The following is a 26,699-nucleotide window of genomic DNA, read 5'->3' as shown; positions in this document are numbered from 1 at the left end:
AATAATCTGGAGATTAGGGTCTAACGATGACCACAAATCCATTGTCAGTTGTCACGAAGAACCCACCAAGTTCACTAACGTCCTTTAGGGACAGAAATCTGCCATCCTCACCTGTTCTGGCTGACATGTGACTCCAGACCCAAAGCAATGTGCTTGACTCTTAACTGTCCTCTGGTGCAATTAGGGATGGGCAATAAATGCTGACCTAGCCAGTGATGCCCACATTCGTGGATGAATTAAACATATTAATGAAGGACTTGGAGCATGGAGATAATTTCTAAGACAGAAACATTTTTAAGGAAGAACGAGAAAAATTGGTTTGGATATAGGGCCACAAAATAGAATGTCCATTACAAATACTTGATGTTTTATAAGTGCTCCATTTATAGCAATCCAGGTGAATAGACAACACTGAAAATATAGTATACAAATTTGACCTCCGTATTATGAAAACAATTTCAGAAACACTGTGCATAAAAGATTTACAATGCAATACTCTAAGGGTGCAACTGTCAGTAAAGATTTAATGTGCTGGGGCTTATTTCCCCAGAATAGAAAAGACTGAGAAAAGACCTGACAGAGGTCTTTAAAATTGTGGGTGACGTTTTTTAGAGGTTTGAAAGACGTCGACTGTGAGATTTATGGCAGAAATGAATGAGAAGGCTAATGAGGTCTACCTTGATGTTGGGATCAGCTCACATTGTTTTCACTAGGCAGTGGTGATGTTGCCAACTAAGGGTGGTTATTGCCTGTTCAATGTCTTGTTAACACAGCAATTTAGCTCATTAACATAACAACTCCCCTCATTAACATTTAACTTCTTATCTTACCAAACATGCTGAACAAGCTTGAATTTTGACATTTCTCAACATAGAAGTCAGAAAAGGTGTGTGCCACTTGCTCCACATCACTTAGGACCAAATAGCATCTCAGGGCATGATCCAAGGGCACCAGCTGTATATACCCTTCCACAGACACTGGCATCTGACACTTGCCAACGTCTCATGACCCTCATGGCATCTTTTGATCCACTTGCAGTCTGCTTTGGAGTCTGTTTACTCCGTCATGACTATTCATAAAGGCTGTGATAATGGGAACTCCAGATGCTGGAGAATCCAAGATAACAAAGTGTGGAGCTGGATGAACACAGCCAAGCAGCATCTCAGGAGCACCAAAAGCTGACGTTTCGGGCCTAGACCCTTCATCTGATGAAGGGTCTAGGCCCGAAACGTCAGCTTTTGTGCTCCTGAGATGCTCCTTGGCCTGCTGTGTTCATCCAGCTCCACACTTTGTATTCATAAAGGCTGCCTGAGGAAACCCCATTACACCCCTATGATCAGAGATAATGGGAACTGCAGATGCTGGAGATTCCAAGATAATAAAACGTGAGGCTGGATGAACACAGCAGGCCAAGCAGCATCTCAGGAGCACAAAAGCTGACGTTTTGGGCCTAGACCCTCCTGAGATGCTGCTTGGCCTGCTGTGTTCATCCAGCCTCACATTTTATTATCTTACACCCATATGATGGATGGTTCTTTAGAGTGGATAGTTTGCAGATATTTTAAGGGGTTTGGAGTGGTTGACATAAATGTAAAATTACCCTCAAGTGGAAAGGAAAACTTAGAATACCTAACTGGAATTTATGGGCTGAATCTTTGTTTTTTTTTGAACTGTAAGACTTATTGCTATGAGGTGTCATGAGATCTCTCACTGTATCTTATCAAACTCGTATCTCATTATCCACCTACTCTCCCACTGTTGCTGTTGTATGCAGCATCTTCAAAGAACAGTTCAGCACATGAACAGGCTCTTTGGCTCTCCAAACTGGCACCAGCACATTTTGCCCTTCTGTACCAAAACTGTCTTCACTTACAGAATCTGTATCCCTCTAGTCCCTTCCTATTCATTTATTTGTCCAGGTGCTTCTTGAATACTACTATTGTGTCTCCTTCCACCACCTCCCCTGATAGTGTGTTCCAGGAACTCACTACCCTTTGTGTGAAAAGCTTCACCCATCTCTTTTAAAGTCTGCCCTCTCCCTGCACCTTGTACCTGTGTCCCCTAGTAATTGACCATTCTACGCAGGGAAAAAGACTCTGTTCCCCATTCCATCCATGCCATTCACAATCGTATAAACTTCTATCAGGTTGCCCCCCAACTTCCTGTTTTCCAGTGGAAGCAAACCTAGTCTATCCAGCGTTTCTTCACAACTAAAGTCCCGCATAACAGGCAAAATTCTGGTAAACCTTTTCTGTCCCTTGTCCGAAGCATCCACGTCCTTCTGGAAGTGTGGTGACCAGAATTGCGTGCAATATTCTAAGTGTGGCCTGACTAAGGTTCTATAAAGCTGCAGCATAATTTGTCTATCCTTATACTCAATGCTCCTTCCAATGAAAGTAAGCATGCCATTGACTTTTTTTATGGCTTTATCTATCTGCGCTGCCATCTTCAGTGATCTGTGGACCTGCACACCCAGATCCCTCTGCATATCAGTACTGCTATGGGTTCTGCCATTCACTGTATGATTTCCACTTGTATTTCCAAAATGCATCACCTCACATTTGTTTGGATTAAACTCCATCTGTCATTTTTCTGCCCATGCCTCCAACAGATCTATATCTTCCCTCACTTGTCCTCCTTCCTCCCAACCCCCCAACAACACTGATTCTGGATTGCCTCTGCTCTGCCTCTTCCCTTTTGGAATACCTCCTCACCTTTCCCCTACCTGCACTAACAGCTGTGCCAGTCACTTCTATCTCACTCAGTCCCTCCCTTTGTCTTGTTCCAGGAAAGAACAGCCATGACAAAGTTAATGGATGTGTGTCTAACATTAGGCTCCTCAAACCTCCAAGGAGAGAATCCTCACAGGAATGGACCTCATCACAGCTGTGGGGTTGCTGAAACATTCATGTTCCCCCAACAGAGCATGTGCCATTCTTCATTCATCTGCAACGTCCACTGTAACATACCTGTCACTGCCGTTCATTACACGCCATTTCTAGCTAGTGGTTGTTGACACCTTTTCCCTCTGTCCTGCCAGATCCAGTGAAGAAACAAGTTGCTCTTTGTGAAGCACTTCCTCGACCTCTGAGGGAGAGAGCTCAGAAGCTTCAGAGGAAGCATTGGCAAGGCTGTCTCCTGCGCCCCAAGCCCCCTCCTCTCAGTGGGAACATCTGAATTAGAGTTTGGAAGCAGAATCTATTGAGCCACTCACTGAGAGGAGGACTGCTGGTGATATGGTACCTGCTCATCGTCCTGCAGGAGAGGTCCCTGCAGTGTTTGCAATCAGCAACTTTATCGTCATGCATAGGGTGGAACAGGAGTAGCAGATAGGGATGTGGGAGGCAGTGACCCTTGGAGCACAAGGCTGTAGCAATGCATTGTAGGGACCCAGATGCCTCAAACATACAACTATCTGGCTATCTCCATAGACAGGTTGGTGTCTGCCATGGAGAACCAGGCCCAACACTCTCAGGATCTTCTGGGTAGACTCAACTCTGTCAATCGTCCCATCTACTGGTCATGAAGCACTAAGTGAAGAAATGCTGAGAGGGCAAATGAGCAGCCCTAAGATATGCGTCTTGGTCCAATCTATGAGGTGGATGCTTGTCCTTTGGCACAAATTGTCTTTGTAACAGCCTTTCAATGCTGGTTGCCAGTGCACCCTGCAATGCAGGTCAGAATTTTTAAATTGTCCTGCAAATGGGTCAGCGAGGAGCCATGAGGGCCCTGAGAGACTTGCAGTTATCAATGCCACTGTCCGTGAATGAGGGGTGCATGTGCTGGTGCCCATGAGGTCATGCCCTGGAATGCTGTTTGTTGCTGAGTTGCATGGTGGTTCTTCATAGCCAGCGACAGCCGGAATTGCTAAATTCCTGCTCTGACTTCCATGTTGAGAATTCTTGATATCTAGTTCATTTGGCAAAATGTGGAGCTTACTGTCAATGAGGTGAGTTGTTAAATGCCTTATTAATGGCACAAGCTATAGTCTCCCTTAACAGGCAACTGCCCACAGCTTCGTGAGAATCTCACCTCACCCTCTGGCAATTGCATAAATGGTACAGCGAGTTGCTGCTGACTTTGAGATAGGCTTCACTGGTATTATTTGACGATTCTGCCACTCATCTCACTATAAGCCATATTGTTCAGGCTTCTACAATATTCTGCCTCATGTGTTGACATGTTTGTATGAACTTTTTAGGATATGATAATGAACTTACCGATCTCAGTAAAATCATTCTGCGATCATTGTCAACTGGTCACTGAGTACCTTCAGTGTGGAAACAAGCCATATGGCTCTCTTGAGTGTGTAGCGCCCCTCAAAGGGCATCCCACACCCTCTGTACCCTGTCCCTGTAGCCCTGCATTTCCCATGGCTAATCCACTGAGCATGCACATCCCCAGTCAATTTAGCATGGTCAATTCATCTAACCCACAAAGCTTTGGACTGTGGAAGGAAACTGGAGCACCCAGTGGAACCCACACAGACACAGGGAGAACATGTAAACTTGACACAGTCATCCGAGGGTGGAATTGAACCCTGGTCCCTGCTGCTGTGGGGCAGCTGTGCTAATGACTGAGCCACAGTGCTTTCCTAGTCAGGTTACTTGACTAAAGCAGACCCCTTGACTGGTCAGAGATAATGGGAACTGCAGATGCTGGAGAATCCAAGATAACAAAGTTTGGAGCTGGATGAACACAGCAGGCCAAGCAGCATCTTGGGAGCACAAAAGCTGACGTTTTGGGCCTAGATCCTTCATCAGAGAGGCATCTCCTGTTCATCCAGCTCCAAACGTTGTTATCTTGGATTCTCCAGCATCTGCAGTTCCCATTATCTCTGACCACAATTTTAAACTCACTGCGAAGCCTCTTCCAGGGATGCCTAACCTGAAGAAGTTACCCTCCTCCCTCCGGACCACCCTCAGGCTCTCTGATGAAGGGTCTAGGCCCAAAACATCAGCTTTTGTGCTCCTGAGATGCTGCTTGGCCTGCTGTGTTCATCCAGCTCCACACTTTGTTCCCTTGACTGGTCACCTGTGATATAACTTGTGGCTTTCAATTTGCTTACAAGCGTAAAACTCACAACCCCCCCTCAAAAAACCATCTTGAAATTCAAAGGTGTAATTTCATTGGAGGAAAATATTTTTGAACTGATCAGCCTGAACATCACAGGAGGTAATTTGGACAAACCTCTGATATGTAGATGTTTGTTTAAACTTCTAATAACATTTTAACATGTACATTCCCCATAAACTGTATACTGCTTAATTATTGTTTTGCAGTTTTGAGCTATGAGCCAACCAGTAAAACTGCAGCAAGCTATAAATTAACAAACACTTTGCCTGAGGGTCGAGCCAGTCTTGGTAGTGAACATGGAGAACATTCAAGCGCCACAGGGAGTTACAGTGGTGATGGCCTTTGTGATGACTGCAGCGACTTTGACAAGAATTCACTAGGTTAGTACCAGATGACATTACCTTTTAGTGATTCTGTAATTCAGCGAGGATTAAATGTAAACTGCCTAAGGTTTAAGATTAGATTTAACACCTCTGCAATGTGCAATTTACAATTGCTGATGATATCTTATTTAAATATATTCATATAAGTATTGTTTGAAGAAAATGCACAATTTGTAGAAGTCATATATGTTCTCATGGAATCATTGCAGTGAAAGTAACTTCTCAGTATAAGGAAATTAAACTTACAGTATTCCCTTTCACAAGCATTTTATAAATCTGTGTTTAAAACTAATAAATGATGTGTATTGCCTCCAATGAAATTTATTGTAGAAGAAATTTATTGTAGAGAATTGTCCTGTAATAACTTATTGACTGATCGCTGTTTGAGAATGTTGAGGTTCGTGTTGGTTCGGTTAAGAGTTGTGAAATTTGCAATTTGTTCTTCAGGAAAGGAATATAACCAAGTAAATAACTGGGACCACTGGAACAAAAAAATTTGTAAAACATTTTTGGCTTCAGTTTCAATATGTGTCAAGTCCTTTAAAGTTGACAATATAGATTAATGAATCCTAAAAGCAAAACTTATATTGTCATCAGACCTGTTGAAAGTCGTCATTTAGATATGTATTTGAAAAGTATTAAAGTAAACGACAATGTTGTTTCAGTTTAACAAATAGGCAGTGATTCACTTGAATGCCACCAAAGAAGTACAGGCCACTTGCTCCATTTAATCCATATAATAAAATGTTGATACTTACACATCAGTAAACAATCTTTTGAATAACTCTCATGTTTGGCTGCCACTGTTCATAATATTTCAAATGTACTAAAAATGCATCTGAATTTAATGCTGCTTTTCTAACACTGACCATTATCATAATTGTCTCTTTTGTAGCAGATGAAAGCAAGCATGTCTGGCAGTTTGATAAAACTAGAACACAAAGGCACAACATGGCAGATTCTGGAATTCTGAAATAAAAACAGAAAATGCTGAAAATACTCAGCAGGAGAGGCAGCATTTTGAGGAGAGAGATTCACAGTTGCTGACTTTAGTCAGAACTGAAGAGCTGGAGATGTAAAGGTTTTAAGCAACTTTGGTGGTGAAAATGGACGATGGAGAACAACAAAACAAGGCTCATGATAGGGTAGAGATAATGGGAACTGCAGATGCTGGAGAATCCATGATAACAAAGTGTGTAGCTGGATGAACACAGCAGGCCAAGCAGCATCTCAGGAGCACAAAAGCTGACGTTTCGGGCCTAGACCCTTCATCAGAGATGCCTCTCTGATGAAGGGTCTAGGCCCGAAACGTCAGCTTTTGTGCTCCTGAGATGCTGCTTGGCCTGCTGTGTTCATCCAGCTACACACTTTGTTATCATGACAGGGTAGTTGAGATTAAATGACAGAAGAGACCTGAGGTAAAGGAAAAGTGACAATAATTGGATCAATAACATGAAAAATGCGTAGAGAAGATGCAACAGGAAAAACAGAACTTTCACCGACAGCTTTTGTCCAAAAAAGGGGCAGTTTATGATCTGAAATGAAACCCAAAAGCTTGAATTTTGCTGTACATTCTCTGAAATAAACAGCAATTTTTGGAGTCTGCAAACAAAGTTATGCACATAAATACAGAAGTTTCTGTCAGTATTTCTACACTTCTCTTGGGGTGCATAGTTGATATATTCACAGATTACAGAATCAATGAGAACATGGGCTTTTGTGTTATCAGTGTCACTTTAAGTAATGCCCAAAAAAGTTGCACTTTGGTGAGTGAGCTGTAACTGGGATTTTAATGGCATACTAAGTTCACAATCATAACAAAAGTCTTTCCAACCCTTATTTGTGGAATGTCATTATCTGCGCTTATGATAAATTCCACATTATTAAAATAATGCATATTTTAAAGTTTGTTTAGAAAAATTAATTTTTCCACATTAATCTCAGGCGTATGTTCCCTCCCTCCCTCCCTCCCCCTTTCCCGCTCCCTCTCCCTCTCACTGTCGCCCTCTCTCACACTCTCACTCACAAAACCTGTTCCATTTCTGCCCCTCCTTCTCGGAACCACATTGGCCTCATGTTTTGTTTGATGGATCATCTTCCACGTTTAACACCGACATGAAGTTATCATCTACTTCCACCTCCTTCTGCCTCTGTGAGATCCTGGTACAGTTCTCAGCTGTCGACACCAGCTGTATCCTTTCTACTGGTGTCAGCCTGTGCCAGTAGAAGCAATTCAACATCTGGAACTATTTCAGATCAAAACCTTTGCCCCGATACTACTAAATTGAAAGAATATAATTTGAAAAAACATGACACAAGTTTAAAAACAACACATAATAGGTGTTTTATTTGGAATCAGTGACTGGGGCCTTAAACAGTGGGAGGTTAAGAGTAAAAGAGCAGCTGATGATAATGACTTTCTTGTTTCCATTCAATAATTCTTTAGAACTTTACATTTGTGCATTTACCTTTCCCATTAGCATCTCATTTTCTTTGTACCCTCAACTTTTTTGTCACCTTAGTTCCTCTTTCTGCCCACCCTATCTTTTTGGTGTTCTTTTGTTTCCTGCCATCCGCTTTCCCTGCCTTTCTTGTGCTTAACTTCTGTACTTAGCAGTTTGTTTCCAGTTCTGAAGAAAGGTTGACTTGAAATATCAACACAATTTCTGCCTCCATAGTTGCTGCCTGGCCTCCTGACTATTTCCAGCAGTTTGTGATGGAATCATAAGATTACCTTCAATGTGTTTCACTGTTGTTTAATTTGGACTATATTTTTGAGTATTTTGTTTGTCCTTTAAGTGAACTGTACTGTTGCACACATTGCCTGGAAAGAACGGTTTTGTCTTAGCCTTAGGATAGTCATGATAGTGTTTTAGTTGATAATCGTTATTGTATGGGCAACCACTTCTGTACGAATGCTGTGTCGATCTGAAAGTCAATGTTTAAAATTATTCCTTCGTCTTCTACATGGTTTTACAATTATAAAGCTGTCTTTGTGGAAATTTTCTTTCGTGTTCTGTGTTTTCAAAGGTCAGAATTTAAAGGGTTCCCTCATTGTATGGACATTCTGTATTCAGTAATAAAAGTCATTACTTGATACCATGCTGACCTGAACACAATTTACACGTGTGATACACAGTTTCAATTGAAATGACACAAATGCTATCATTGATTATGCCAAATCATATTTGGTATAAGCATGTTGAAAAATGAATAAAACATGGTTTTTTTAAAAATTGTCAAACCTAGGAAGCCCTTTGATAGACTAGGAGATCAAATTCCGTCAACATATTTTATGAAAGGTGTGTTTGCCCATTGAGGCAAAACCTGTTCTGCCCCATATAGCATCAACTTGAGAGAGAATATGCACTGATTTTATTATATGGCTGCACAGAAAAGAATTACAAAGACATATCTGCATGCAATTTGATTATAAAATGTCAGTTTCTTAATGTTGACAACAGTGGTATCATCCTGTATGTTTAAAAGAAGACAAATATTGCAATCCACTTTAGAAAGGTTAGATAGGAGAGTCTACTACCCCATATATACATCATGTTTAAGTAAATCTAGAAACGATTGCCGTGTTTTAACACCAAGATCACTGCAACATATTGTGCTGTAAGCAGTGTATTTCAATAGAGTTCAGTTCTATTATTTGTTTGTGTTTTAATGAGATGCCTAATTGATACAGTTTAAAAAATATATGTAATGCACGTCACTGTTCTGGTGCAGGCAGACGCTAAATTCTGACAGGCATTGTTCGTGCAGCTATAGAGACAAAAATACAAAATTGGGCTTATTACCTCTTTGCTGCCCCTTTGTAAATCATGTAGCTGTATTTTAAAACATAATTAGTGACAGTAATCGAAATATCGCTTTGTTTTGTGGTGCATATTTATTTCAGGGATTACCTCATCATGGTAATAATGCTGCTATTTACTTGTCAAAACAACTATTAATAATGTTGCTATTCAAATCTTAATTGGTATTGTTACTTTTAAATTATATGTATACACTGCAGTCAGAAATATTAACAGATTATTTAATCCACCTTCACAGAAGGAAAAGATACAAATTAAGAAAGTTATGGTAGTCTAGTCATTCTGTTTTAGAACAGACAAGGGGAGCAAAAATGTGGGCAATACTTTAGCATTTACTATATGTAGTGTGCTGTTGTATTTGTTTTAATTGCGAGAGTGTAAATGATTCATTTAATAGCACTAACGTCATATCGAAAAAACTGTACCACAAAAACTACTTTGGATCAAGAAATCTGAACTTATTGCATTATATATTGTGTAATACTTCTAAACTTCTCATGCCAACTTATAGTGCAAGTTTAAATATTGTAGGTTAAAGACTTTGGCACCATTTTGCTGTTGAGTGAGGCTAGTTGTTTGTTTTTATTAGAAGGCAATAGAGCCAACACTGAAAAATATTTCTAAATGCAGGAGAAGGCATCCTGGGAAAAGTCCAATTTAAAGAATATTGGCAAATAATGAATAGCTTCACAGATATTTTTATGGAAATTCTTCATTTTGACTTTCTGAATTCCACATTTCCTCGTTCCATATCCCTTTTTGATCCAGTTTAAATGAGAATGTAATTATTTCCTGCTTTTCATCCTTCCAGCACAGGGATGACTCGTACAACTTAATTTATCAGGGTAATATCTGCTCTGTGAAGTGTTTTAAAATGAATCTCTTTATGTCTGCTACAGGTTGTCATTGAGTGGGCCATGGTCCAGGCAACCTCCCAATCTCTGTCATCCAAGGATTTCCCCCTTTCTCCTTCCCAAGACGCCTGGGTTGGAGCTGTTGATTCTTATGTCGTGTGAATAAAAGAATTGTATAAACCTGACAAGTCCTTGAGTCATTTTTTTTAGATCATATGGCTTTAACTCCAGAAGAGTTCATTTTCTGAACTTTTCACTGGATAACACTGTAGATTGGGAAGGTCTTTGCTGCAATAATTTGTAGCTGAATCCAGTAAGTTCCAGTAATTTAATCCATTTTATTCATGACATTTCCAAGTGTGCAAAATCCTTTTTGAGCTGTAATGTTAAACCACAATCCCAGTTCACTGTTGTGTAGCTTCAGTTGCTACATGTCACTTAGGTGGTAAACCTGAGTAGGTTCTTGAATTATTCATGCAGTTTCATGCTGGATTTTACATTGGTTTTAACTTGAACAGATGCCCTTTATTTATGGCTGTGTGTGAATGTGGTTCTATTAAGATTCTATATTTCACAGCTAACAAGGAATTCTGGAGAAGCTGAAATCTAATTTTGTGGCTGTTGTCCATTATATGCAGCTATTAGACTGCTATGTTCCGGTGCACACTGTGATACTGTCATAAACTACAATTTAATTATATTGAATTCTAAAGTAGCTAAGAAAATATTTTAAATGTATTGGAATCACTCGTAAATTTGTTGCCATTGAGTGGGCCAGGGTCCAGTCAACCTCCCAATAAATAAACAAACCTCAAATTTGAGTCAAACATATTTCTGTGGGTCTGAGTCACATGCAGGCCATATCATGTAAGGATGGCAGACTTCCTACCCCAAAGGACATCAGTGAACCAGATGAATTTTTTGAACAATCAACAACGGCTTCATTTTCACCATTAGAATCTTATTGCCAGATTTTTTTTTTGTTGAATTCAAATTTTACCATCTGGATTGACAGGAGTCAAACCAGGGTCTCTAGATTAATAGTATAATGATAATACCACTTGTCAATCATCTCTTTTCAAAATTTCTGTTTAAACAAGAAAGTAATTTAAATTTCAATTTACGTAGAAATTCAGATGAACTTTTTTAAAATGTCTTCCTTCTTGCTTTTGAATCTCATTATTTGTTTGGAATTGAGCCAAACCCATTTAGTTTTTGCCTTAACTTACTGTAGAATCTGCTTTTTGAGAAAATTGAGATCCAACTCATCCAGTTCAATCATCAATCTGATTTGTATATGGTCAGCAGAGCTCTGACATCATTTTGATTTATTGATTCCCAAAAAATGAGATTATACTGTCTCCCCGTACCTAGAGTAGAGATGGTAGGATGGTAATAATGACACTGGGCTAGTAACTCAGTGACACAGATGAAGAATGTTTTCCATCACAGCAACTAGTGAAACCTAATTTCAGGTGCTAAAGGTTTGGAATTGAAAAGTTAATCCATGTAATGGTGATGAAGAAATCATCATTTGTCATAAAAACCATCTGATTCACTAAGGGCCTTTAAGGAGGGAAATCTTGCTATGCCTTATTGGTCTACATCTTACTCCAGAACTACAACAATGTATTTGGCTCTTAATTATCCTCTGAAAACCCCTAGCAATACACTGTGTTCAATGGCAATGATTATTGGCAACGCATTGCATATGTTGTCAATCCTTTTATGCCCTTGAACTGAGTGTATTGCTAAGGGTTTTCAGAGGATAATTAAGAGCCAAATATTGTCAATGTAGTCTAACAATGGTTTTGTGCAGTTTAGCAAATTGTCCTCCTTTATATTCCAGCCTTCTAAATAGAAATGCTAATATTCTGTTAGCCTTTTTCATTACTTCTATAATATCATATTTTAGGATTCCGCAACATGCGTTCTTAAATTTCTTTGAACTTCCAGTGTTTCCAAATTTTCACCACTTAAAAACAACTTGAATTGTTAAATGAATGACCTTGGACTGGCAATGAAACTCAATTAGCAGGGCTTTACCTTCTTCCATGGTTTACCAATGTCTCTGTAATTTTTTGCCCCCATTTACACCAGTCGTTAGACCACCAATCTTTGTGTCATTGGCAAACCTAGATCAGCACACTCTTGTGCTTTCTAAATTATTAATAAATAAACTGCCCATTGAGGGATAAGTGCAGCTCCTCACTGACAACCGCTTCTCATTTCTTTCCAAATAAAGTATGTGCCAGTTTTCCTTCCTTTTATTTTCTGCCAGTTAACTAACTAAACTAGGTAACTAATTCAGAAAGTGTTGGAAAATCTCCTGTCTGGCAACATCTGAGAGAAGTAAATGGAGTCAACCTTTTGAGTCTGATATTATTCCTATTCATCTTTTACAAAGTTGAGAAGAATGCAGGGTCAGCTGGAACATGAGAGGGTCAGGGATAGGTTGGAGGATGGTGGAAATTAATAACCAAAATAGAATAAAAATCAAGGGAATGGATAATGGTTGTCATAAAGTAATAAAGCATTGGTCCAGAGTAGTGTAAAGGTCAGCTCTGCCTGAAAGCAAAATCATGAGAACAAGATACAGCTTGACACTTAGTTGGAAGCAGGGGAAGAAATCACAATAGAGAAAACAGTTTATAGCGTGAAGTTGTTTAACTCACTGTTCAGTTCGAAAGGCTATGAAGTGCCCGATCAGAAGATGAGATGCTATTTCTACAGCTTTCATTGGGTTTCACTGAATATTACATCAGACAAAGAACCAGTGTGAACACCAGGTCTAGACGTGAGTCAAAATGGCAAGCAACTGGAAGGTTGCAGTCATGTTTGTGAACTGAATGGAGATGCTTTACAAAATAGTCACCCAGTTGATTTGGTTTTCTCAATTTATAGAAGATCACATTATGAACAGCAAATGCAGTAGACTAAATTGAAAGTATATTTAGTGTTTCATGTTGGAGACTGAGGAGAGTGGAGGATGAGATATTGGGTGTAATAGAGGAGTGAATCAGTGTCACAGAGAAATGGTCCCCCTGAAATGCTGAGCAGAGGGGGAGCGGAGGACTTGAGTGGTGATAAAGCAGCAATTTCCTTGTAGTTCTAACTGTACTTCTAATGCAGTCTTGCCTACGTTGGAGAGCCAAGTATAAATTGGGTGACTGCTTTGCAGAGCTCCTCAACTCAGTTTGCAAGCATCACCTGATATTCAAGTCCCTTGCCATTTCAATTCAAAACCTTAAGGTGACAAGACTCTCAAACTCAAAGTTGGGACACATTGAAAAGCCATGGGAAGGTGGAACGTCATGATAATTGACATTTTGGATGGTGAATGGGAGGAGCCCATGGGAGGGACAGTTGAAGATAGGTGGTCAGATGATCCGAGTTGGAAATCTTGTGTCACTGGGAAGTGCCCAGTCAGTTTAATCTCATTGGTGTCCCTCCCCTGGAATACAATTTAAAACCATTTTAGTACTATATCAATGTGTAATAATTCAATACATTGCATGTCACTCTATTTCTGTGAAAATAGCAATGTGCAGTGAGGCTGTACTAATTATAAATGAATATCTCAGAACAGCATTGTCATCATCTGGTTCTGAGTCCAATTCTCACCCACCATTTCCTTCAGCTAATTTGCTTTCTCGGGCAGTAAATCGAATTATGCCACGTGCTCAGGATGCTCCCGGCGTTACACCAGGAAGCGTGGAGAGAGCATATGGGTGGAGTGGGGTTGCTGTTTGGAACCAGTGCCTAACAGGCCTCCTCTCCATTGAAGAGTACAATTATTGCTGGAACAAATTCCATCCGCATGCACTCATTCCTAATTTGTGGAAGGCACCTGTCACTCGCTAAGATATATAGAGCCTTATAGCACTGAGGCCCTTTGAGTCTGCAGCAATCTATCTACACTAGTCCCACAGCTTCAAATGTTATGGCACTTCAAGTAGAATAGAATCTGTACAGCTTGGAAGCAGGCCATTTGGCTTATTGAGTCCACACCAACCCTCTGAAGTGCATCCCACCCAGACCCACCCCTTATCCCATCCCTCCATTTCCCACCCCTTATCCCATCCCTCCATTTCCCACCCCTTATCCTATCCCTCCATTTCCCACCCTAGACACAATGGGCAATTTAATGCAGCCAATCCACCTCACCTGCACACGTTTGGACTGTGGGAGGAAACCTATACAGACATGACAATGTGCAAACTCTACACAGACAGTCGTCCGAGGCTGGAATTGAACCTAGGTCCTTGGCGCTGTGAGGCAGTAGTGCTAACCAGTGTGCCGTTGTACTTGGAAGTAGACCTGTATGAACTAAATAAAAAATTTCAACAGAAGGAACAGTTATCTGGCAGTGGGGAGGACACTTCCAAACATTGGCAGACTTAATAGCCTAGAATTGTTATGTATTATTTTATTTTCAATGTAGATGTTCAGGTGTTTTCACCAGAAGAAACAAGCTGAACAGACTGGTCCCAATTCCTCGGAAATGATGCAATGTGAGGAGCAGATTAAAAGAAAGGCACCTCTGCAGAACTGAAAACCCAGGAATTTCAGTCATCTGGAGAAAACTGTCAGGACACTGGGATGCTTCAGGAAAATCATCCTTCATGTCATAAATGGCATCCACCATTTTGATTTTCTGCTTCTATATATACACACACACACGTTCCAATCTGTGTCTAATTCTCACATTTTTATCTTAAGACAGAAGTGATCTTTGTTCTGCCATTAGCACCAATTCTGGACCAATACCTTTGTCTTTTTCTTCTTACTTATTCACTCGTGGGATGTGGGAGTCACTGGCTGGCCAACATTCATTGCCTGTCCGTGGCTGCCCTTGAGAAGGTGATACTGAGTTGCCTTCTTGAACTGTTGCCATCCCTGAGCTGTAGGTAGATCCACAGGACCATTAGAGAGGGAATTCCAGGATTTTGAGCCAGCAACAGTGACATAGTTCCAATTCAGGATGGAGAGTGGTTTGAAGGAATGCTTATAGGTAAAGGTGTTCCTATGTATCTACTGTCCTTGTCCTTCTAGATGAAAGTGGTCAGGGTTTGGAAGGTGTTGTTTGAAGATCTTTGGTGAATTTCTGCACTACATCTTGTAGCCAGTACACACTGCTGCTATTAAGTGGAGGGGTTGGAGGGAGTGGATGTGGTGGCAATCAAACATACTGCTTTGTCCTGCATGGTGTCAAACTTCTTAAGCGCTATTGGAGCTGCATTAATCCAGGTAAGTGGAGAGTATTCCATTGCAGTCTTCACTTTTGTCTTGTAGATAGCGGACTGACTTTTGGGCTCAAGAGCTGAGTCACTCATCACAGCATTCCTAGCCTCTGATCTGCTCTTCTAGCCGCTGTGTTTATTTAATGAGTTCAGTTGAGTTTCTGGTCAATGGTAACCCATAGGATGTTGATAGAGGGGGTTTCAGTGAATATCAAAGGGTGATGGTGAGATGATCGTCGCCTGGCATTTGTGTGGTGCAAACGTTACTTGCCACTTGTCACCCCAAGCCTAGATATTGTCCACATCTTGTTGCAGTTGAACATGGACTGCTCCAGCATCTGAGGAATTGTGAATAGTGCTGAACGTTGTGCACTCATTGGCAAAAATTGCGATTTCTGACCTTGTGATGGAGGGAAGGTTGTTAATGAAGCAGCTGAAGATGGTTGGGCCTAGGACACTACCCTGAGAAACTCCGACAGAGAAATCCTAGAGCTGAGATGACTGACCTCCAAGAACCACAACCATCATCTTATATGCTACGCATGATCCAACCAGTGGTGAGTTTGCCCCATAATACCCATTGATTCCACGCTCAGTAAAATGCAGCCTGGATGTGAAGGGCAGTCACTTTTGCCTCACCACTGGAATTCAGCACTTCGTCTATATTCAAATCAAGGCTGTAATTAAGTCAGGAGCCGCTAGATCCAGGCGGAACCCAAACTGTACATTAGTGAGCAGGGTAATGAGCCCTCGCAACAAGCATTGCCACACCTTTGTCTTTGCCAATTAATGTCCCTGACCTCTAACCTCAAATCTGACCTTCCTTTCTGTTTCACCTGACTTTTTCACCTTTATCATTGCATGAGCTCCATTATAATTCACCCTCACTTCAGTTCCAAAGAGTCACATTGAACTCAAAGCATTAATTCTGTTTCTCTCTCTATCAGTGCTGCCAGACCTTATGATTTTTATTTTTAAGCACTTCCTAGTTTTATTTATCTCCTTTATTAGTTGTTCAAATTCATGTTTGGAGTTCTTGTTTAAATTTTACCTTTTAACCTTGAAGGTAAACATTATCCAAAGAAAATTTCTTTTCCTGAAACTATCTGCAAGTTCTGCAATGGATACAGTTGTCTTAATATGAATTTTCTGAACAATAATTTGAGGTATGATGCATGTTGCTGTTCCAGCTAGTTATACATCATTTTGAGGAATACAGTAGAATTTGTAAAAGAAAGATAAGGTGGGATTATGTTAATCTTTTGAATCATAGCCCAGATACACTTCCCTTGAAGTGATTTAAAAATCCATTTCATTGACTTCACCAAGGGTCATATGAAGTTTATGGAAACAAACCGTAAATGTGAATCTGGTAAAGAGAAATAAAACTTTCAATCATGACAGAGAAATGCAGGACTCGCAGTAAACATTAACATTACTTGGATTGCTGGTTATTTTCCCTTTGTCAGTCAATAACCATAGTTATAGTATAGCACTATGTGAAGAGCCAGTATCTTCAATGTGAGAAATAATCAAATCATTCAAAGTTTGCTTTTGATTTCCCTGTTGAATATTTCCATTATGAAATAATTGCACGTCGGCATAATGCTTTATGGAATACTGATGACTGCTAATAATTAGCCGCATGCATTGGGATTGTTAATCTTCCAAAAGGTGGGATGACAATAATAAAGGGCAAAAATATACTGTGTTTCAGGTTAATTTAGCCTTGAGGTAAAAGCTTATTATAGCTCTAAGCATACTGAATACTTTAGCTCCCATGTCTTAACTGAATTCCTCTGCCAGCGAGCTTATTTTTTGCAAGATGCAGCTTTTAGAGCTGATTTTAGAAGATCAGAGCCCGTGGGGGCAAGTAAATCACTTCAGTCATGTCAAAGCTGCTCCTTTTATCTCACATTTAGCATTAGGTTACAATCCAGTTGAAAATTAAGATTCACCATAAGTATCCTGTATATTTCCTTATTGAAAGAAAGTGTTTAAAATCTTTCTGAAAAATTTCCCTTATGGATATATCAATTGTTGCTTTTGCTGAAGTGTTTGTTTCAAACAAATGTGAGGTCAAATCACTCCATGGTTTTGTCTCTCGCAATCAATGACAATATCAATCCAAAACTCTTCGGAACAAATCAAGTTGTTTATTTTTCAGATGGCACGATGTGTGAAATTCCTGTAAATTACCACAAGAGAATCACTGGTAAATTAGACCAAAGTATGTGTAAGTACAATATTTGAAGTCAGAAAGGGGTGAAAGATGTAGGACAGATTTCAGAGGTAGTTTCTTTACTCAGAGTAGTAAGGGAATGGAACGCTTTGCCTGCAACGGTAGTAGATTCGCCAACTTTAGGTACATTTAAGTCGTCATTGGACAAGCATATGGACGTACATGGAATAGTGTAGGTTAGATGGGCTTGAGTTCGGTATGACAGGTTGGCACATCATCGAGGGCCGAAGGGCCTGTACTGTGCTGTAATGTTCTATGTTTTATGTTCTATGTTCTAATGAACAAAAATTCTGGTGTATTTAAATTTCCAGTATGGATGACTGGTAATGATTATGTTGTGGTGTATGGACCTGTCTGAGGAGTCCCATGTGCCTGAAATGGTCTGTTGTCTGAAATAATAGTGAATTTGGGTTTCATTTGTGTTCCTGAGCCAATGTTTGTAAATGAATATGATCATATATTAATTTATTATTTGCTACTGATATCACATTCCATTTAGAAAATGTAGGTTTAATAATAGTTTATCTCAGCCAGTTCAGAACTGATGATTATTTAATTAGTTACGTAGTTGATTTTTGCTTAATTTAAAGATATACCTTTACTGAATGTAAAGATCCATAGGTCAGATCTTGGAAACTTTTTATTTTAAACATGTAGGGGTGAAAGCATTAGCTAGTGTTCTGATTCCTCAGTTAATCTGACATTTATATTTCATATTGAAGTTGTTGCCAGTGTTGTGGAAAATGTGTTACAAAAGAAAATGTGAATTTTGAGACAGTGGACCAGACATTTGCTTCTGAGGTAGCTGTGTAGTGTCTGCAGCATTGCTGTATGTACAACCATTTGGGAAAAAGTGCCCTGAATTATAAAATCTTTGTTCCAAGCGCTGGAGTCAGGCCGCACTGCGCCCAAGAATATTTCAGGAATGAACACTAAGGCTATGGAGTACTGGGGTGGCCTGATAAAAAGAACTGCCCTGGGAGCTTAATAAAATGTTTTGCCTTTTAACCCTCACCCTCACATTCCTTTACCCCACCACCCTCCAGCCATTGCCAATTTAGATCATGCCATGACTCCACCCTCCCTCATTGGGCCCTCATTCTCTCCATGCCAATCCATGTCCCATCTCTCATCCCCTGGCCCTTTATAGATCCCATACCAAATTAGGGCAAATTGTACTGTTCCATGTTCCTGTACCCTTCTACCACGCTGCCAATTCACCCAATACCCACCATGGGAAAACCTCAAGATACTGCGAATAAATAAAATTAATTTCTAAAGGTGGAAACTTATAGGGATCTGAACCACTGTGGACCAAGGTGTGGTTTTGTGGCAGAAATCTGATGACTGCTATGGTGAAGCCTATTTCAACAACAGGAGCGTATTGCTTCATCTTTTATGTTGTTGTCAAGCAGTGAGACAAGATTTTAGGTAGCGGACAGTGGCCAATTAAAGGAGATTATTGCTGTTTGACAACATATTAGCTCTCTTTATTAATATTCAGATTCCAATCCACAAAACGTGCTGAACAAACTAGACATTGTGAATTCTCTACATGGAATTCTGAGCAGGTACCCAGCAGCTTAAGCTCACCACTGGTTGTGAAGGATCTCTGTGTTACTTAAGACAAACAGCATCCCTGAGCACGATCCAACCACCTCACACACCCATCTATGGACCTAGGTACCTGGCATTTGGCAGTACCTCCTAATTATCATGGCACCTGCTGCTGGATGCTCTGGATGTACAGAACTGCATTGTAGGGCACATTGGCAACTAGCAGTGAAAGGCTGTGGCAAGGACACTTTGTGCACAGGGACAGTGCCCAGCTCAAAGACTGGAGCAGGCTGGATGTCAGGGCTGCTTACTTGCTGTCTTAGCATTCACTCACACAGTTTATCTGCATGCTGACAGCCATCCAAGTCTTGTCTTGCCTCACCATGTCAAATAGCACAGAACCAGGCAGCTCATCTTGCAGTTAGCAGACAAATGACTGTATATCTTGCTGTTTGGCAAAGTGCTATGTCAGGCTCATACTTGAACCATATATCAGCAATGTACCCAGTAAATATACTGCAAATGTAGTAAGCAGGTAGTCACGTCTCCAATTCTGTGGGCAGTGCTCCTCACTGAAATCTATGGAGGGACTCATGAGTCAGGGAACCCAGTACAGCAAATCATGGGCAACCACCAATACTAGTCCAGGGGATTGACTGTGTTTTCACTCTAATTGTCTTTTCTGTGGCAGTGGCTTCCAGAAGTAGAAACCCACCTAACAGTATGCTAACAGGGCTGGCATGTATGGGACTACCCAGCAGCTGTGCAGCTTAGGAGGAATGTCACTCAGTGTCTGTGGCTGTGTATATTAGGGAATTGGTTATGGTCGTTCTTGACGCTCCACGTTGGCCAGTCAATGAGGAGTAAAGGGTTAAGGCTAATGCAGTTGGGGAGATTTATGAGCATCAGTCAGGGCTCTGGGTACTTCTCATCCCGGGGATAATTCGCTAGTCAAGCGGGTGGGTCACGGGTCATCCCTGACCAGTCCTGACCAAACTGGTTCCTGGGATGGCAGGACTGACATATGAAAAAAGCATGAATCGCTTAGGATTCCATTTGCCAATGCTTCCTCTGAGGCCTCTGTACTGTCTTCCTCAGAAGTCAATGTAGTGGTTTCTGAGAAGCTGGCCATTTCATAGAATGGATTCATATAGTGATATAGCATGGAAACAGATCCTTTAGCACAAGTCATTCGTGTCAAAGCCTCTATCAGGTCAACCGTCAGACTCTTATGCTCCAGAGCAAATATTTCCAGTCTCTCCCTATCACTGAAACCTTCCAGCCCTGGTAACATCCATATAAATCATTTTTTGCACCATTTCCAGTTTCATAGCATCCTTCCTATATTTCATCATGATGGTGGTGGAGTTGGAGGCAGTATGTGCAAGACAATGAAAGGGAGGTGGTTGCGATCAATGGTTAGATATAGTGTGCAATGAATGAGAGTGACTGATTGTGGGATTACTATGATCAGTAGAATGAAAAGTAGTACTTAGATGGTTAATGGGTCATGGATGTTTTAGCATCCCCACAGGAGTACTTGTGCAAGGGCCAGGATTGTCTCACTGTAGGAAGCAAGATTCCTGATGGTGGGCATGACTGTACCCATGCAAATTCTGTTTGCTGAATTGTGGGTTGGTTTCTTCTGTAATGAAGAAGAGAAAAGGGGATTGAGAGAGATGGAAGTGAGTGGCACAGTTGTTAGTGTTGGTGCAGGCAGTGAGGCATCCTAAGCAATTGAGTAGGTAGTACAGAGGGTGTGTGGGTGACAACAAATGAGGGAAGAATTTTCATACAACAGTGAGTGATAGAGTATCAGTTGTAGTGGGAGGTGGGAGAAGAAACTGGGAGAAGAAACCGGGTGAATGTGAGATTGCAGAGAGAAGAGTATAGCACTTAACCTGAAACAAAGGAAGTCATTGACTTTTCAAAGCATTGTCGGTCATTGCAATGGACCATGAAGATGGTTTTAATCTGGGTGGGGATCTTTGGACTAGGCTGCCAGGATTGCTGTTGTGTGGCATCTTTTGCTGTTCCTCTGGTGAGGTCCTTCTTTACTTGGCACTTCAACTTGTACCAGGACCTCCAAGTTCCTAATGGAGAAGCATGTTGCTACCACCTCTTTCTCAGGTATATTCTGGAAATCTCCTTGACTGAGTGGGGCAATTTCAAAATACCAGAGCTTGTCCATGTGCACTGCAGCCTTTTAATGATGGTGTAGTTGCAAGGGATGCTGGATCTTTGGTGAATATCTGTTGAGTGACGAGCTATTTTGGAAACAGCACATGGTAGGCTGGAGCTGAATTCTGAAGTGCAGAATGCCATCGGAGCAGGATAAGTAGTTAGTAAGGCAAGTTTGATAAGAAACAATGAGAAATGCCACTGACCTCACAGCAGGAATTGCCCCAAAAACTCATCGTAATCATCTTGCATTGAGCTACAAAAGTAGGATTCAGCCCTATGCATGTATTACAAAACTCACTACATTAAAAGAAATCATTGATAAAGTCCAAAACAATAATGCTAATGGATTAAAAAGTACTTAATCCATTATAAGAGCAAACATTTGTATAAATGATCTCAGATAAAAGATAGCGAAGTGCTTAATGGTTGGAACAAAAACAAAGCTGCTGGAAAAGCTCAGCACGCCTGGCAGCATCTGTGAAAGAAAAAACAGAATTAACGTTTCAGAATTAACTCAGTTCTGCGGAAGGGTCACCAGACCCGAAACGTTAATTCTGTTTTTTCCTTCACAGATGCTGCCAGGCGCGCTGAGCTTTTCCAGCAACTTTGTTTCTGTTCCTGAATTACAGCATCCTCAGTTCTTTTGGTTTTTGCTTAATGATTTCTTGGATCTATAATCAAACCCTGAAGCTGCAGTAACCCCACTACTCCCCTCTCAAATAGTGGGTTGTGGAAGCAGTCAAGCAGCAATTGTGCTGTCATGATATCCCTTTGGGTTCTTTCAACAAACAACTATTGAAACTGAAAGCACCGATTTTTGTCAGTTCAGAGAGACAGGCAGGCTTTCTTAAAATCAAAATCTAAAAGGGAGGGGATTTAATAACTTTGCATCTTGAAAGGTCTTACCAACCTCTTCCGAGCTGTTACACCTATTTTTCAGAAAAAAATTAATAAGTCACACATTGTGGGATAAGGACATTGTTGCAGTGAAAATGAGTCCTGTTGAATTCAAACATTGAACTCAACTGGTCCAGCTGTGTTTGAGTTTCCTTCATTTGCAAGTGAGGCCATACCCCACTGGTAAAAATAACTGGGGTTGGAAATGGGGAAGGGTGGAATTTCCAGATCAGGAATCCTGGAACTACAAGATCTTGTCCAGTGTTGGGTTTTCATATCTGATTTTTTGCTGCAGCATTAGTCTGTGTTTAGTGTGTATACTTTGAAGTCATTAAACTGTGCTTGTGCATCTCATTACAATAAATCCAGCTTAGCTGCCTTGCAAATGCAAAACTGATTTTGAAATTGCTTACTTCAGGTCAGTTGCTTATACCTCTCTCACTATACGAAGCAGTGCTTTAAAAAGGTGTGAGTCGTTTCATTTTTTAAAAAAAAGCTTATAGCATTACTAGATATTTGCGTAGGGTTCTGACTAAATAATCACGTTGTAAAAAAGGAAGCACCAAGTGAACGAACTTATATAAAAATGGAGCCTTGTCTTGAATCTGACATTGTTTTCCTGTGGCAATTTATCCTGGTTCAGAAAGCTAGTGAAATTATCCTGGATTTTACATGTTGAAAGCTTATACAACAGTTATATAAATTATGAATGTAAGATTATTCCAGCTCTTTTCAGCTGTTTTTAATTGTTTTGATTTGAGTTAATGAACCCCAAGAAGGCATTGCTGGAATTTTGGCAAGAATGAACAGCAGGAACATTGGTAGAAACTGGTAATCTGTCTCTAGGAGATAGCGACCATTTGGCTTCATCAATTAACGAGGTCATGGGCTCCAACAAATCATCTCCAAATGTCCGCCAATTGCTTAGACAGGAATGTAAATATATAATTTGTACTCTTTTTCTAGGCCTAAAGTCTTGAAGCTAAATTGAAGGAGTTGTGCCAGTCAAGTTTTGTTGGATATGTGACCGTGTTAGTTTTTTTAGCAATCTAGCTTTGCTTGATTGCTTTGATTCTTGCCTCTTGCCAGGGCAGCAGACCTGATCAAGCATCCTAAGTTCAAATAGATTGCAAATGCCTCATTTGAAATATGTTTCAAACATAGTTCTCAACACAAGTCTCATCTGTTCTTTGCAAATCAGAGATAATAGTAAGGTTGACTCAAATATTCCCTCCATCTGGACATCCATGTGTGCAGTCATAAAACTCAAATTGGGGAAATATATGCCATTCCAACCACCTGGATCGTTGTCTGTATTTTACTAATAACTATGACAACAAGAAAAGTACTTTTTCACATTCTTGTAAATCAGTAATAAATGCTCACAGTAAAATCTGCTGTTTTTACTTCAAATATCGAAAATGATCTACATAAAAATATGCATTTGCATTCCAATATGGTCTTGTGCTATATAGGAACATCAGAACAGGAGGTGGTGATTCATTCTCTTGATTCTGTTCTGCCAATTTATAGAAGGGAAAACAAAACAGCAAAATTTGCTAATAATGCATAATGGTCCAACTTGCATGTTTCAAAATGGAGGTTCAGTATGTTTATTTCCAAGTATGGCTTTTTTTAAAACTCTCTTTCACACTGAGTTTGATCATGATTGACCTGTACTTTGACTCTGCTAACCTGCCTTTGCTTCTAATTTGTAGATACATTTACTGTAAACGAAACTATCATTCTCAATCTTGAAGATTGTTACTGCTGAGCATTGCAGTCTTTTCGGGCGAGAATTCCAGGTTGTAATTACCATTCATGTATAAAAATACTTCAGCATTCACTTTCAATTGGCCTGGGGTGTGGTGCTCAACACAGCATTTACTGATAGCAATGTTACCTTATTTGTACAGCTTCCGCTTCTAGACAACTACATAGTGGGCAGCACAGCTGGACAGAATGATGTGGTATGTTTTCGACTTAAATATCTTCCATCTGTAACGCTGGTGTAGTCTCTTTGCCCTTAACTCACACCTTACTGTCCACTGTAAGATATACGAGTGGGAACCTATTGCAGATACCCGCAGGAAAAGAGTTCGATATATTTCCAGTTCCAAGCAATTTATGGATCGAGTGCTTTGTATTGCTAAGATTTGATTTATTGTCATGTGTACCTAAATATAGTGAAAAGCTTTCTTTGCGAGCAGTACAGGCAGATCATAATAAGCCAGGACATACAGATCATAGGGTGAAAAAACTTGGACAGAGTAAGGCACACAGGTTACACTGCACAGGATGAATGTAAGATAAGACCAACATTAACAGAATCAGCATTGTGTGAAGTTAGAGAATCTATTCACCAATCTAATAACTGCAAGGAAGAAACTGTTCTTTAACCTGTTAGTGAATCTGTTCAAGCTTCTATATTTTCTGCCTGATGGAAGAGGTTGCAGGAGAGCATAACCAGGGTTGGATGGGTCATTGATGATGTTGGCAGCCTTTCCATGGCAATGAGATGTGTAAATGGAATCTATAGATGGGAGGTTAGCTTCTGTGATGGTCTGGGCTATGCACACAACCTCTGCAGTAACCTGCGGCCCTAGGTAGAGCAGTTGTTTTACCAGGCTGTTACTGCCCCTGGACAGTATGCTTTCTATGGTGCATCAGTAAAAGTTGGTGGGGGTCTTTATGGACATGCCGAATTTCCTAAGCAGCTTGAGGAAAAAGAGGTGTTGTTGTTCCCCTTTGACCATCGCACCTATGTTGGAAGTCTAGGTCAGGCTGTCGGTTATCATCACTTTGAGGAACTTGACCCTTTCGACCCCCGCAACCTCTGTTCCGTTGATGTGGATGAGGTCATGTTCTCCTTACTTCTTTCTGATGTCAATGATCAGTTCTTTAGTTCTACCGACATTAAGAGACAGACTGTTACCATTGCGCCATGTCATCAAGCTGTCTCTCTTCTTCCTGTATTCTGACTCCTCATTGTTTGATATCCATCCGTCCATGGTAGCATCATCAGCAAATTTGTAGATGGCTTTTGTTCTCTCTGACTGCTCTATGATTTTTAAATGATTAATTTGATGTAATTCAGCAGCTATAGATGTGGCAGACCTTGTTCAATCCAATTTTCTCAAATCCCCCATTTAAGGCTAGAAACTATTTGGTTTATCAAATCCATGCTGGCTCTGTGTGTGACAAACTGCTCTCAGTCACAATCTTGTGCTCTTTCCCGTAATTCTGCAAGTTTATTTTCCTCAAGTGTCCATCCAATTTCCTTTGAAAGTTATTCATTATCCTCACTTTCAGACACTCTCTCAGACTGCAAGCTTGAGGTCAGTACCACTTGTTCACAGAAGGTTGTTCTTCACATCTTTCTGGCGTCTAATGCGCAAATCATTAACTCTGTTTCACACTGTCATTGTGCCATCCACTAATGGGAACAGTTTTACTTTGTCTGCCTTATCTAAACCTGTCATACGCTTGAATACTTCTATCAAATCTTCTTTAAACCATACCACTTTCTCCTACCTAATCTCATAACTAAAATCCCTCATCCCTACAACCGTTCAGGTTGCACACTCTCAGGGATCTTCTCATCCTTTCCGCGTTGTGGTGACCATTGTTGGGGCCTTAACATAAAGATTCTGCATGACATCCCTTTTTTAATCTCTATTTATGAAGACTGAGCATCAGATCATTTCTGATTGGATGAGAAACAAGCTGGTCAAAGAAGTTCTTTTTAATACTTTGCAGAAATTCTTTCTCTTCTTTACTCTTTAATCTAACATTATATAAATCAATATTTGGGCAATTAAATTATCCCAGTATCACTCCCTACATTGCTTACTCATCTCATGATTTCTCTACAGAGTTACTCCTTTAGGACTTTGGGGCAGCGCGATGGCTCAGTGGTTAGCACTGCAGCCTCACAGCGCCAGGGACCCAGGTTTGATTCCAGCCTCAGGTAACTGTCTGTGTGGAGTTTGCACGCTCTCCCTGTGTCTGCGTGGGTTTCCTCCAGGTGCTCCGGTTTCCTGCCACAGTCCAAAGATGTGCAGGCTTGGTGGATTGGCCATGCTAAATTGCCCATAGTGTTCAGGGATGTGGGTTATAGGGGGATAGGTCTGGGTGAGATGCTTCGTGGGGTGGTGTGGACTTGGTGGGCCGAAGGGCCTGTTTCCACACTGTAGGGAATCTAATCATTATTTCTTTTTCACAATTTGCAGGCCTCCTGATTATTCCCAGCAGAGTAATTGTACATTTTTTGCTTTGCAACTCCATCCTGTTTTTGTTCCCCCTAAAGGACATCCTCTGCTTTCAGTGCTATCATGTCTTCCTTTGTCAGTATTGCAACCTTACCTCCTGCTTTTGTATGCTATTTTTTTGGAACACAGTGTATCCTTGAACAGTAAGTACCCGGTCCTACTGTTTTT

General features: G+C 40.6%; 1 protein-coding gene across 3 annotated transcripts in view; it reads left to right on the top strand.

Moving 5' to 3' along the window:
* LOC125464520 (rab effector Noc2-like) overlaps positions 1–26,699 on the top strand; it is a 201,205-nt gene that overhangs the window by 158,242 nt on the left and 16,264 nt on the right. The window contains exons 9-10 of one of the 3 annotated variants that reach the window (XM_048556973.2): positions 5,283–5,456; positions 10,183–10,315. In XM_048556973.2, the coding sequence (XP_048412930.1) occupies positions 5,283–5,456; positions 10,183–10,193 (185 nt within the window). In that variant the 3' untranslated portion in view covers positions 10,194–10,315. Of the gene's footprint in view, positions 1–5,282; positions 5,457–6,354; positions 6,661–10,182; positions 10,316–26,699 lie in introns of those variants that run through there. The other 2 variants (XM_048556970.2, XM_048556971.2) reach the window with 2 other exon arrangements.

This window comes from Stegostoma tigrinum, chromosome 27 (assembly GCF_030684315.1).
Source record: "Stegostoma tigrinum isolate sSteTig4 chromosome 27, sSteTig4.hap1, whole genome shotgun sequence".
NCBI lineage: Eukaryota > Metazoa > Chordata > Chondrichthyes > Orectolobiformes > Stegostomatidae > Stegostoma > Stegostoma tigrinum.
This window is presented reverse-complemented; position numbering and strand designations above follow the sequence as displayed.